General features: G+C 39.7%; 1 protein-coding gene across 1 annotated transcript in view; it reads right to left on the bottom strand.

Moving 5' to 3' along the window:
• LOC111870083 (sodium-dependent proline transporter) overlaps positions 1-15,025 on the bottom strand; it is a 106,170-nt gene that overhangs the window by 35,653 nt on the left and 55,492 nt on the right. Inside the window, exons 3-4 of the mRNA XM_023862066.2 lie at positions 2,584-2,715; positions 36-208 (exon numbers count right to left, since the gene is read on the bottom strand). Coding sequence (XP_023717834.1) covers positions 36-208; positions 2,584-2,715 — 305 coding nt within the window. The remainder of the gene's footprint in view (positions 1-35; positions 209-2,583; positions 2,716-15,025) is intronic.

Raw genomic sequence — 15,025 nt, 5'->3', positions numbered from 1 at the left:
TCTATTTAGATCCATTATCAATTTGTTAGACTTACCGCACGTGACCCCCTGACATAGCAGGTGCTCATGTCAGCCCAGCTGGGGTCGCACTTGCTCCACGGGACCTCGGAAGCGAAGGACGATACCATGTAGTACACCGTGTAGGACATGATGACGTTATAATAGATACAGACGATTAGGGATACAGTCACCATGGCGCAGCCCACACCTACAACATATATCAATTGCGTCAATCTGGAGATTAGCACCGTCCCGCAACACGTTAAAAGCCCAACGCTTTAAAAGCCTTAATTCTATACATAAATTACCATGACGACAGAAATCAGTTTAAGTCATATTAATTTTCTATACGGCATGCACGAAGAGGAATATAGTGCTTACGTCAGTTTATAAGTTTATAGACCCCCAATTTTATTTCTATAAAAATGTTGCCATGATCTGATTGCGCAGGAAAATTGGTTGAGTCCACGGTCAGAAAGTAATGTCTTAGGAAGTATTTTTCTTTAAATTCGCTTAGTGGGTGCTGGAGCCCAACTGGGTCCACTCGGCACGGCGGCCACTGATTGGCCTATTGTAGCCTGCCCCGGGTGATTATGATGGAGAATTTGGTGGAATGAAGATTGGCAAGGGAAACCGAAGTACTCGGAGAAAACCCGCCCCAGCGCCACTTTGTCCACCACAAATCCCACATGACCAGACCCGGGATCGAACCCGGGCCGCCGCGGTGGGAATCCAGGGACTAGCCGCTTGAGCTACGGCGCGGCCCCTCTTAGGAGGTAAGTCAGACTTCTAACACGTTCTTACACTCGAGATCGAGTGTGGAGTGTTTAACGTGGTAATGAGAGCGAGCACGGTAAAACTGCGCACAATGAAACAAAAGCGATGGTGGTCACTTATGAGTTCAGTGGTGGAACTGTAAAAATTCTTGCAAGACACTACATCATTAAATCTCATGGCTAATACTTCCCGACAGAACTGTAACCAACATGTTACCTACAAACATCAGGGCGACTGTCTTGTTTCGTATCACAATTCTTAACTTCCCTCCCTCTCGCGCAGCCCAGAGGCCACGATAAAATAACGGGAATGTATAATCTTACATACTAGTTTTGCGAGTCAAGTTTCCTCTCAGAATGTGGTCTTATTTGAGTACTGTTCTGTATGCTCTCCACTGCATCGGCCTACCATTCCCATGGTATCCAGCAAACCATTTCCAACATTAAAAACATCTGCGAAGGCTTCTTATCTGTACTCGCTATATTTATATTTATTACTGTTCAAAGACAAGCCAAGACTTCCAAATAAGCAGTTATCCAAGCCATTAAAACTTCAGAACTAAATCTTTGATTTATCACCAATAAATATTCTATATTTGGCATAAAATTATCCGCAGTAGTGCACAAGAAAGCAGGGAACACACAACAACACTCTAAGCTTACGCAAATGTTCAACACATTTGAGTTTATAAAGCATATTTTAAAAGTTCTTCCTAATAGACACAATGATCATAAGAAAATTTTCATAATATGATCGGGAACACGACAACCCACTTATTCGTCCCCTGTTACTGCCACCGATTAACAGACGTCTGAAACGCAAATCACCGCAAGACTTATGGCTATGAGGTGAACATCGATGGATGTCGCCCACTCACGTCATGTAAGGTGTGTATTAATAAAGCTGAAAATCTGCACACTAGTCAGCACATTGGCTTAAAGAAATGTATATTTCACATTGTCAATAACTATAAATAAAAAAAGAAAATAATATGATCGAAAATTGAAAGTGATTTCTTTTTATTAGAATTGCGTAGTTCTTTATTATTAAACTTATCAGTAAGAAATGGTTACATCACCATTACATTTCTTTAAACTTTGTTCTAAAAGGAAACAGAATAAAATTAAAAGACAGGGAAACAATAATCATCACACATAAAAAAACACAGACTCTATTAGTTAGTTGTAAGAGATGAGGTCGGTCCGAAAATAGACGCAGAGAATATTAAGTATATGTTCGTGGGCTCATCAGCATAATGTTAAATAATAATATAGAGAGAAACAATAAATCCCTCCAGAATATGGCAGAGTTCAAATATCTGAAAATGACATATCTCAACAGGAACAAAATATATTCGTTATGAGGCCTCCCTAAGATTAATTTCAGGTAGTTTTCTAGCACTATCCGGGAACTCGTGTCTTCTCGAACTAAATTTAAAAACATAGAGATTAAAATATACACAACTCTAAGTAAACGTTTTGTTTCATATAGGTGAGAAACAGATTGAGGGTGTTTGAGAACTATCTGGATGTAAAGGGGAGGGAGTGCCTGGAGAACTGAGGAAAACAAAGTATGACGAACTGCATAATTTGTATTCTTCTTTAGGGAGGTCAAATCAAGGGAGTTCGGAGCAGAATGCAGTATGCATGTAGGTAAAAGTGCACACACATTAAACAAGAGAGCTTGAGGAAGTGAAGACTTAATCCGGATATCAGGATAATGACAAGAGGTGGCGCAGGAAACTGTGTCTGGGGTGGAATGTCTGTGCAGGGCTGCTGAGAATCAGAAGGCTCTGCACACTCTCACCTTTCGCGATGGGACAGCAGTTCCACAGGGCCAATGGACCGACGCCACCGAACTGTCCCACTGCTAATTCCAGGAAGTACATGGGCTTCCCAGCCAGAGCCAGCATAATGAGGTAAGGGATCAAGAAGGCGCCTGTGGACACAACATATATTTCAGGCAAAACAATTTAAATATCTGATTATTTGCAGCATATGTGTTTGTCTCTACGTAACAACTCACCCGGAAAGGACAGGGAATGAAAGGGTCGTGGCCAATTTTAAGATAGTGTCCTACCAGTCACCTGGAAGATCTAACGAAAACCACGAAAACCACGAAAACNAAGATGGAGGCGCTACGTTCCTCCGAAACGTCGGCCAAAACGAAGAATACACGGTGCCTAAACCCAGAAGACAACTTTCTTCATTGTCATCGCCGTGAAAACCTCAAAACTTACATTATATTAGTGTGTTTCTATAGCAACGCGTAGTTTCCACAAACAACTAATTCCATGAAGCAGGTTCCATCTTGAGAAGCTAATACTCGATTACCCGAACATGAAATTGCCTGCTTTATTTAAACTCGAATTCTCACTACCACGTCCACAAGAACCAACCACTGACCCTATCCCGAAACATATGAACTCAGTTCACTTTCACACACTCAGACTCCTTTAAGAACTATTTTAATAATATCTTGCCACCTAGGCCTACGAGTAGATCTCAGAAGTTGTCTTCTTCCTTCAGATTTTCCGACTGGAATGTAGCTTTCCTGGTCCTATAGTCCATAGCAGAGAGGAGCAGTACTTAAATCCCATCCAGCCCAGAGGAGTAACATGTACTGAACATTTAGATACCATTGGTACTACGAGGTCCACCATCATTACCTTTAATTAACGAAGAGGTTTCTTGATTTCAAGCGTAAACATTTAATTATTACAGAGATCCAGTGTTTTTAAGAGTGCGGAGAATGTAACAGGGAAAGGTTAAACACTACACCACGAGAAGTTCTGTATATATCCGTGGCGCGCTGTGCAGTATTGCAACTTACTGTTAGGAGAAGAAGGCGCTGGCATGGCAGACTACATAAACAAAATGGCGTAGTCTGAGACCCTCATCGTTACATGGATCGACAGCGGGGTTGTTCTGCAGTACAGTGTTTTGTATGTCACAATATTATTGTGGTCCACAGCACATCTTTAAGTTTAGAACTGTGAGCAGAATATTATAAGTTAAAATATAAATAATGTTAAAACAAGTTGTGATGAAACATGGTCTATGACTGAAAAGGATAACGTTGTGTTAAATATGAGGGGGAGGAAGGTTCTGAGGAAGGTGTATGGGTATGCAACTGGGCAAGGAGTTGGGAGAATCAGAAGTAACCAAGAAATAAGGAACTCCTCTGATGAAGCAGAATATATTAAAGGAAGACTGGTGCAACTGGGGCATGGACGAGTAATCAAAATGGTTCAAACAAGGGTGGACGAGAAACTGTTTGAAAGTGAGCCAGGCTCTAGAAGGAAAGGCTGAGAACCAGAGAATAATTTGAGTGAGATGGTAATGAAGGGATGAAGACAAAAGGCAGGAGAATGGGCATCTGTCACAAAAGAGAATAGAGTTCTTAGTGCATGACAGAGCCAAGGAGTAAATATTTTATCTCAAGGGAAAAGACACAAGGGAAGATACACGTACATAAGAAGGTACTGTATTAAGAAATATTAGGGTGTTAGGGTGTGGACTGGATTCATCTGGCTTAGGATAGTGTGAAATGGAAACAAGCTTCAATATGGTGACGAGCAACATTTTTCGGATATCTTAAAAAGAAGAATTTACTTGACTATCAACATGTTCACGATGAAATTAGTTACACCATGTGATATATCCACTTCCGATTTATATCTGTAATGAATGACTTCATGACGAATGGGGACCTCAAACAGTACTACATATGTATTTATTTTATTCATTTATTGTTTATTTAACGATGCTGTCAGGATCTGAGGCGAGCCCAGGTGGCGCAGTCGGTATATACGACTGCCTACGGACTGGAAGACCGAAGCCCGGTGTTCGAGTCCGGGTAGGGTTAGAATTTTCTCTTCTGCACATTGTTCAGACCGGCTCTGAGGCCCCCCCAGCCTCCTATCCAATTTGTACTGAGGGCGCTTTATCCGGGGGTAGAGCGGCAGGGGCGTGAAGCTGACCATTCACCTCCACATAGTGCCGAGGTCAAGAAGATGTGGAACTATACATTCACTCCTCCATACGCCTTAATGTCGTAGTGCTTAATTAGACAAGTACAGGGACAATTCTACCGTCAGGATCTGAGGCTGTACAAGTATATTGAATGTATAGACGACTAACGAATATGAATTTGAGAGGATTTGGAAGGAAGCGACCGTACCCTATTTTAAGGTGCTTCTGTAGCAGTTGCCTACTGCACTCTTCAGTGCGTAGCCGCAGGAGCCGGTGCTAAGATCTGCTGTCCAACATGGAGTAGCATTCGAGCTTGAGGGTCTCAGCAGGGCGTGGGACAGAGAATGATAACCGCTTTGCTTCTTGACGATAAGACGCAACAACTGCACTCCATGTTTGGGCAAGCACCGGGCAGACTGCTGTGCATTTTGTACTTTATTTGAAACATTGATCGATTGTGCTTATTTTCCAAAATAGAAAGAAAATTGTTTCTGACTGTAAGGAATATTAAAATGTACTGAACATAACAGAAATATATATATATATATATATTACAGACGTATTTACTCCATATACTATGGCATTATGTTGTCATAAATAATTTTTATTGTGTTCCTCTGGTAATATTCACCATTAAGAAAATGTTTTCAAATAAACTTTATATACCTTGAGCAAGGGCCATGTGTTATTTCACATAAATTTCCTTTACGATGATAAAACTCATAAAGGTGGATCCGACCTTCATGAAAACCATGAATTAAATGGTACTGTATATAATCGGCCCATGAATTTATCGGCAATTCTCAGAATTGTAGCTGGAAGCTTATTGGTTCAAATATCAGCCGGACACCGACTGTACAGACTCAAGTTCTTTGTGGTTTTCCTATATTTTTCTTCTTCCTCTTCTCCCAACTTCGGAGCAGAGCGCTGATTTCTCAGTTTCATGATCATTTCACAGTCGGTAGGACTCCTTGGACGGGTGATCAGCCCGTAGCTAGGCCTCTGCCTAAACACAGGACAACACAAACACAGAATAAACGCATGCATACACCAAACATCCATGCCTTGTATGGCATTCGAACCCACGATCCCGGTTTCCGAGCGAGTGAAGTCAGTGCATGCCTTAGATTGCTCGGCTACCCTTACCTGCTTTTCCAATATCCTTTCGCCTAAATTAAGCCACTTCCGTATCCCTTCTGACTCAATATTCACTAACATCCACCTATGCGGCACTATGTGCCCTGAGTGTAACAACATTCAAGCAAGAAGATAGGGAACATAATTAAACATATGTGACAAATTTGAGCGTTGACCTGTATCACCAAGTTTCATCGGAATCTGATTATTAGTTTTGGAAGTGAACCCGCAGAGAATCAGGGCACACATATTTTTCGTTCATCTCATGCAGTTCGTGTAAAGAACACACAGAGTCGAGAGGAGAGGCAAGGGTAGCAGAATTATGAAGGGGTTTCTTCCTTTTCTTTACATTTTTTGACAGATAAGATTTCTAATGATTTATCAGCGTTACTGTCGGCTAAATGGAATGTGTTAGAGAGGACATGGACTTAAACCCATATCGGAAATGTTATTGCTTTGCTTGGAGTGTGAAGGGAAGTGGAGGCATTTAGAGTACATAAAGGCTCTATTTACCTTCAAACAACTTCTTATTCCATACATTTCAGTGTCATAAATTTTACGGACAGTAATTAGACGGGGTTTAGCTAAATAACAACACGACCAGATAGACAGACAGGCACACTACTCTGCTAAAATGAACATTATAGCAAGAATACGAGTACACAGTTCCTATGGAACTACTTTAGCTGATTTTGATGCTAAGCGAGGAAAACAGAACTCCTCATATGAATATAATCGCTATGAGTTTCATCTAATATCAACAGCGGAGTTTGTGAGCCTGTTTTGAATTGATAAAATTATACACAGTTGAATGCTAAGATAAAGAACCTTCATCAGCATATCACCATTATCATTAAAATCGGTAGCCTTAGAACGGCTGGGTCCTAGAGCTGACCACTAAGGTTAAATATGCGTGGAGCTTCACCTCCATTTCCAATAAGGCTTCATGGTATGATGCTTGTTAAGAGCAAGAACACCTTTGTTTTGGAATTGGTTATTTCAGTGTTTCTTGGGGAGTCGGGACTTTCATATTCCTGTAGGTTTACATAATTGTGCTTTAGAAGTAGAGGACTGACGTGAGTCCATTAAAAAAAAAAGCTGTCGATCACAATGATTTATTATATCTATGATTATATAACATTTTAGTGTTCAGTACCGCTATAATAAAAGTTCGCCACTACACACGATGCATCTCCCTTCATCTTCACAACTTATTGTCCCGAGACTCGTCTTCATGTTAAGCTACCATTTCCTTCTAGGTCTTCCGAGTTGTCACTTCCTAAGAGATATTTCCTTCGAAATCTTTATGTGGTTGTATCCACCATTCATTCTACGTGTCTAATCCGTCGTATCTTACTTGATTTCACTGTCCTGACAACGTTAGGTGAGCTTCACGAAATTCCTCGGTATATAAATCTTAAAAACCTGCAATTTTGTCCCTTACAGGTAATATACACATACTTTCCTGAGCTGTTTATTTTTAAACACTTGAAGGAAAAATGACCTTGACATAGGTATAAAATTTTATAAATTGGTCTTGAACAAATAGGTTGTGGGTGCTGGCCGAATTAAGTGCCCCTGTATAGTGATCAGCTGAATTGAATTGAATTGAATTTATTTACATTCTATAAATCCTAAGTAGCTTAGTACCTTTGGATACAGAACAAGTCAAAAGGTTACATACATAAGTACAGGCAATTTTAGCTTAAAAATTAATATAACTTAATTTTACATCATTCTCTATTTACATTGAAGTATTCATCTAAAGAGTAGAAGGAATGAGCATGTAGATAATTCTTTAACTCTGATTTAAACTTTTTAGTATCATTGCCCAAGTTTTTAATACTTTGTGGCAGATTGTTGAACACTTTTATGCCAGTAAAGTAGACTCCTTTTTGATATACTGATAAAGTTGATGAGGGTAGGTGGAAGTTATATTTTTGTCTAGTATTCATGTTATAGACATCAGAATTTAATTTGAATTTATCTTTGTTGTAAACAACAAATAAGAGAAGCGATAATATGTATTGCGATTGAAGAGGTAGAATTTTTAATTTCTTAAATAATTCTCTACATGAATCTCTACTTCTACATCCTGTAATGATTCTAATTATATTCTTTTGTATTTTAAAAATTATTACACTATGTGAAGAGTTCCCCCAAAATATTAATCCATAGTTCATAATAGAATGAAAGTAGGCATGGTAAACCATCTTCAATGTTTCCTGTGACATAAAAGGCTTAATTGATCTCATCGCATAGCAAGCTGCATTTAATTTAGGTATAATTTGTTCAATATGTATTTTCCAAGACAGTGTACTGTCTACATGTATTCCAAGGAATTTTGTATCAAGTACTTTACAGATTAATTTGTTGGCATAACTGATGTCCAGATCAATTTGGTGGTTGTTTTTAGTTGTGAATGATATGTAATGGGTTTTATCAAAATTTAATGAGAGTAAATTGGCTTCGAACCATCTGTTTAAGGCTTCAAATACAATATTTATGTCATTTTTAAAGTTTTCAAATTTAGAGTTCTTAAATATTATACTAGTGTCATCTGCATATAGAATTGGTTTAGATTTATTGTTGATGGTTTTAGATAGATCATTTATGTAGAGAAGAAAAAGTAAGGGACCTAAAATTGATCCTTGTGGAACACCGTGCTTTATAATTCCCCAGTTTGAAAATGCATTATGACTGGAGTTTTTATTATTTATTTCAACTCTTTGATACCTGTTTTTGAGGTATGATTTGATCCATTCATTAGCTTTGCCAGTTATTCCATAGAAATTTAATTTCGATAGTAAGATATCATGATTAACACAATCGAAAGCTTTTGCTAGATCACAGAAAATCCCTCCCACAATTAATCTGTCATTGAGAGCACTTAAAATATCGTTAGTTAGTTCATAGGTTGCTTTTTCTGTTGTTAGGTCTTTCCTAAATCCAAATTGCTCTTTGACTAATATGTTGTTAGAATTTAAGTGTTCAAGTAGTCTATTATACATAACTTTTTCAAAGACTTTTGAGAATGAAGTCAATATGGATATTGGTCTGTAATTAGAGATGCATTTTCTCTCTCCTTTTTTAAAAAGTGGTTTCATTACAGCGTATTTTAAGCGTTGAGGAAAAGTACCTGATGATAAAGATTTATTACATAGATGATTCAAGGGTGAACTGATGTAAACAGAGCTTGCTTTAAGTAATTTGGTAGAGATTTCATCATATCCATGTGAATTTTTGGGCTTAAGGGATTTAATAATGTTTTCAATTTCCTTCCTTGTTGAGAATTTGAGATTGATATTTGGAAATGAATTGTTAAAGGCACGAGACAGATAGTATATTGGATTATTATTATTATTATTATTATTATTATTATTATTATTATTGGAATATGTTTTCTCAGCTAATGAAAGGAAATATTCATTAAATGCACTTGCGATAGCTTGTGGATTGTTAGTGGACTTCCCTTCAATATTCAAACTTTGTACGTCTTCATTAACAGATTTCTTTCCTGATTCAACTTTCACAATATCCCAGGTGGTTTTAATTTTATTGTTTGATTTTAGAATTTGGCTGTTATAGTTATTCTGTTTGGCTTCTTTAATGACTTTTGACAAAATTTTACAGTACATTTTGTAGCGACTTTTTAGTCTTGGATCATTACTGTCCCTACTGGCCAAATATAGTTGTCTTTTGTGTTTACATGAAGTTTTTATTCCAATTGTTATCCAGGTGGATTTGTTTTTATTTTCATTTTTGACTATTTTTAAGGGAAAGCTTGAATAAAAGATCCTCAAGTATGTGTTCAGAAAGCAATTAAATTTAGAATCAATATTATTGCTGTCAAATACATTGTCCCATGATTCATTACTTAATTTTGTGACAAAATCTGCCATCGTATGCTTGTTGATTTTCCTTACTGTTTGATATTGTTGATTACTGGGCTGAAGGTCAATATTATTTATTTCTATGAGTTGAGTGTTCTATGAGTTCTATGAGTGTTTTGTGAAGAGAGCAGTGAACTTTCGGGTTCCAAAGAGAGCGAAGAGTTCCATGGCGACTATCAGCGTCTAAAGACGGTCTCTGCTTCATGGAGGCAGGGTTCATAATCCCTATTCTTTATTTGTACGTGACGCATACGACACGCTGTATGAACTAATTAATAAATGTGTTTTATATAACTGATGTTTATAATTAATTCTACGATTTTATACTTTCAGAATTGGGGTCGAAGGGCTCATTATAATCTAAGGAGTATTATATTTGAGTAAATACGTACTAATGAGGTGCGCAACACACAAGTTTTAAACCAATGAACCAAACACAATTCGTAGCATAAACAGAGAAGTGTGGGGACACCGGCAGATCTGCGTTAGTAATTAGCATGCGGACAGACAGAGTGCGGGCCTGACAATGGGTCTGCGCGTCGGAGAACACATGTGCACGTGACAGTTGAGCAGGTGCAGTGAGCGTACATCCGCTGAAGTCGACACGACAGTGATCATTACTTCACTGCTGATTGCCTCTTCTCTCTCCGGGACTCTCCATAGCCCCTCGATTCCATTCTATAGGCCACAGCCAAACACAGAGGGAACTGCAGCGCTTTTACGTTGTTTCAACACTATGTCCGTGGTCCATGAGGATTATCATCGTCTGGGATGATTTCGTAGGTGTTTACCGCTATTTCAGAGATAGGCTCTACACGCATCTTCAAGACAGAAGAGCAATCCTTCCCCGAAGATGTATTCAGAACGTTAATTTTTTTTAATTCGCTTAGTGGGGGGGTGGAGTCCAACTGGGTCCACTCGGAACGGCGGCCACTGATTGGCCTATTGTAGCCTGCCCCGGGTGATTATGATGATGAAGAATTTGGCGGAATGAAGGTTGGCAAGGGAAACCGAAGTACTCGGAAGAAACCCGCCCCACCGCCACTTTGTTCACCACAAATTTCACTTGACAAGACCCGGGATCGAACCCGGGCCGCCGCTGTGGGCAACCAGCGACTAACCGCTTGAGTTATGGTGTGGCCTTATTCAGAACGTTCCTCAACAAAGTTAGTATATACCTACCACACTATACGGCGTCAAACTACAAAAGACGAGAATATTAGAGCGGTTTCTCGCTGAACGGTCTGAATTTTCTGATTCATCTGTGAATTTCTCTATTTTGTTCCCAGATAACCTGTACAGCTGAAACATCATAGTTAAATAATCTATAAGCAAATGAACTGACTGTACCGCTATGACTTGCTGCAGTTGCCACATCCTTTCATATTATCCGAAGACGGAAGTCAGAGTCATCCTCTGAAATGTCCTGCAGAATTTATGTATATTTCGTTCAAATGAAAACGTAATGGAGAAGTTCCGTTTACTTCCGCCCCTATGTTTTATTATCGTCAAAATAACTTCATGGATTTAATGTATATTTAGTACTGAGGGTTCCCGCCAGGAGATGTACTGCAAATGCAATCCTGGTTTATATCTGTCAGATATATCTGAAGTTGCTTCAAGTGTAGAAGTTATATCGCCGATGAGATGATCGCAAGTGGTAGGTAGTTAAAAATATTTTTAAGGAGGCAGGCCTGTCCTATTTCAACTTAGCTACTATTATCCTGGCATTCGCCAGAATTAACTGAGAGAAACCACAAAATCCTAAGTCAAGACAGCCCAGTAAACTGACCTATTTTTCATTGAAAATGAAGCAAAGTTTTCTTCTCACATCAGAGCGCATAAGAAAAAGAATAGCTTTCCTTCTATCCCCACTACATGCAGTGAACAAACTGGCGTGTCAGAAACATTATAGACTTGTATTCTGGAGGTAGTCGTTCGAATTTCGGGCGAGGTTACCGGCTATCAATTCGGTGGTTTTAGTTCGCAAGCGAACTATACCGACCGAGCGACCGCCGCTTGTCGGCGAAGTTAGTGCCAATTTCAGCTGATAGAGGGTGTCGCGTGGTCAGAGCAACGGATCCCCACGGCCGTTAATTTCTGTTTTCTAGACCGGAGCCGCTATTTCCTTGAAATAGCTCCTCAATTATCCTCACGAGGCTGAGGGGACCCCGTTCCAGACCCACTATTTCTCAGAAAATCTGGTAGCCCCGGTAATCGAACCCGGACCTCTGGATCTGTAGCCAGGAACTCTGACCACTAGACCGCAGAGCCGGCTATCAGGACTAAAATTTCCATAATTTTCGTCAGTCTCTCTAGGCTAACATCTTTGCAAGGCCTTCAAACTGACCACGAATTGCAATTCCTCAAAATCTTTTTCCTATGTACAACTCATTGAATGCTACATAAAGTCTGAAGTTAAATGGGCACACTTAACCTTAGAGTGAAAGTCCTTCTGGTGGTATTGGTCTGTCGCGGCCATCAACGAATTTGTACGGTTAAAACTTCATTTCATTACTATCCTCCACGTCACCCTCTCTCTCTCTCTCTCTGATCATCCAGTTGCTCTACCTCTTAATTCGATAGCGTTGTAACATTAACATCAGACTTCAGAGGGATTGGCCGCGTGTAACGGGAACACTGTAATATCAACTAAGCATTCAGATATTACACGCAACACCTGGCTCGTTTCCAGCAAAGGACTTCATTTCATATGACAGAATTACCGTATTTACGCATGTATAGGCCGCGTGCGTGTATAGGCCGCAGCACAATTTTCAGACAGAAATTACAGAAAAAATAATTTTCTTGGAATATTATTTCAGGAGTATTACACCCTGTATTACTAATTATGAATATAATTTTTTTAAAATGAAGTGTGATTTCGAATATTTCGAATATAAGCCGCACCCCAGTTTTCCTCTTGAATTTTTGGCAAAAAATGTGCGGCCTATACATGCGTAAATACGGTATTAACTAATGTACGTATCACTAGCTCACTGAACAATTCAAAAGCATTTCGTTTGACTTTTTCGTTGCCGTTCAACCGACTGAGTGGCTAAGGAAGATTCGGAAAATATTGCCATAATCTGATTCGGTAATTCTGAACTGATTATTTAGTGTATTTAATTCATAAACCTGTTAAGAGATGGCATCATCATGACAAATGATTAACACGCAACAATTTCTGCTACTCATCTTGGGCAGAAATATCAGTCGAATGTTTAATTGCGTGATTTCATATGCGCTCGTTGAACGAGATGTATAAAGTGCGGCACGAGTCTCACGTCCATATTCTACAGACCTTGACAGATATCAGTGAAAATGTGTAATGGGGAATTTACAATGAAAGATGTTGACCTGAGTTTATTTTTATTTATCCATCCAGTGTAACTACTAATTTACATGAATCAGAATATCAGTTTTCAGGGGCACGCGGTAGAGTAGTTGGTTGAGGCACTATGCTATAAGCCGGAAGGTCGCGGGATCGAATCCCGATGAGGTCCTTGAATTTTTTCAATTGACCTAATCCTCCCAGCCACATTTTGGCCCGGGGGTCGACTCAGCCTCTAACAGAAATGAGTACAAGGAATATTCTTGGGGGTAAAGGGCGGCCGGCGCGTAAGACTGACAACCTTACCGCCATCTATGAGCCGATTGTCTAGAAAATGTGGGAACATCAACATGTCACATCCCTATGGGCCTCGACGGCCTGTTACAGGGAGAGTTGTATAAATATCTAAGGTATTTATGTGGAACATACTGTCGCGTGTAGACTGGTACGCGCGTCTAAAATGACGGGCTCTAGTTCGGAAGATTGGAGTTATTAGCACCTTGGATACAAGTTATCTTAATCACATGTAAATAAAGCGCTATCTTGATTTCCACAATTTACAGTTCACCGTTACACACACACTATGGTTCTCAGCCTTCACTAGTCGTCTCCTGGTAACGGAATTAAAACAATCTCACTGTGACTAAATATTCTAATCACATACCAAGACTTCACATGCCGACTTCTTATTCTTTTTCTAAGACGAAACTTCCGTGGCTGTCTTCCACTGAAAACTCAGAATTGAACTCGTAGCGCCATTCGTTTTTAAGATAACTCCTTTGAACGGGCTCCACGAAAAACACCGTCTCCCATTGTTGTGGATGCATGTTTACAGTTTTGTTGCCTGGCAACAAACTTCCTATAGCTCCGTGCTCTTCCTCAGCGCGGACCGCATAAAAAACAGTTCCCTTCTATTGTTGTCTGTATTCGTGTTTACAGAGCTGTTGCCTGGCAACGCGTTAACCAAATCCGTTATAATATATATAAGTTGTATATATTTAACAATATATTATTAACCACAGATTATTTTGTATCTGCAATAAGCGAATATGGAGCCCAATAAGGCATTAGTCGCGGTGCATGGGGAAACCCACCCCCTCTATACTGAATAACTGAATAACTGAGGGGCCTTCAAATGCGGTCTGGGCCCAGCGGCGAAGAAGAAAGGCTCTGCATCTGTCGGGCCCTGAACTCCGGCCGTACATCCCGTAGACTGGTCACTGTACTAACAGCGCTATCCCAGCTCCAAACAAATGACCAATAAGTAATAAATAAATGAACGATTGAATGAAACATTCGTAAAAAAAGACAGCGTAACACAAGAGGTAGAACGACCCGTCACTCGGAATACACATGCGCATAGAGGAGACCATACATTACGAGTAATACCCGAAGCCACTATAACAGAGGCACAGCAGTTTCTTCAAAAATAATTTTAAACACCTAATGATAACCATATTGGTGAAAACATGCGGTGAAAAACATCTCAAAAGTTAAAAAAGTTACTTACTTACTCATGGAGCGGAGCCCTTCTGGAGGAGCCGCCAATTCTGCAGCTACTCAAGAATTGAACCCGAACGTTCATTACCGTGTTCACAAGAGCCCTCCACTAGTCCATATCCTGAGCCAGCTCAATCCAATCCATACCATTCCATCCTATCTCTCTAAGAACCATTTCAATATTGTCCACCCACCTACGCCTTGGTCTTCCCTGTGGTCTCTTTCCTTCTGGCTTTCCCACCAATATCCTATACGCATTCCTCGTATCCTCCATTAGTGCTACATGCCCTGCCAACCTCATCCTCCTTGACTTAATTATTCTAATTATACTTGGAGAAGAGTACAAGTTATGAAGCTCCTCATTATGCAATTTTCTCAAACCTCCTGTCACTTCATCTCTCTTCGGTCCA

The sequence above is a fragment of the Cryptotermes secundus genome, unplaced genomic scaffold, assembly GCF_002891405.2.
Source record: "Cryptotermes secundus unplaced genomic scaffold, Csec_1.0 scaffold355, whole genome shotgun sequence".
Lineage (NCBI taxonomy): Eukaryota > Metazoa > Arthropoda > Insecta > Blattodea > Kalotermitidae > Cryptotermes > Cryptotermes secundus.
Note: the sequence above shows the minus strand (reverse complement) of the source record. Positions and strands in the feature narration are given on the sequence as shown.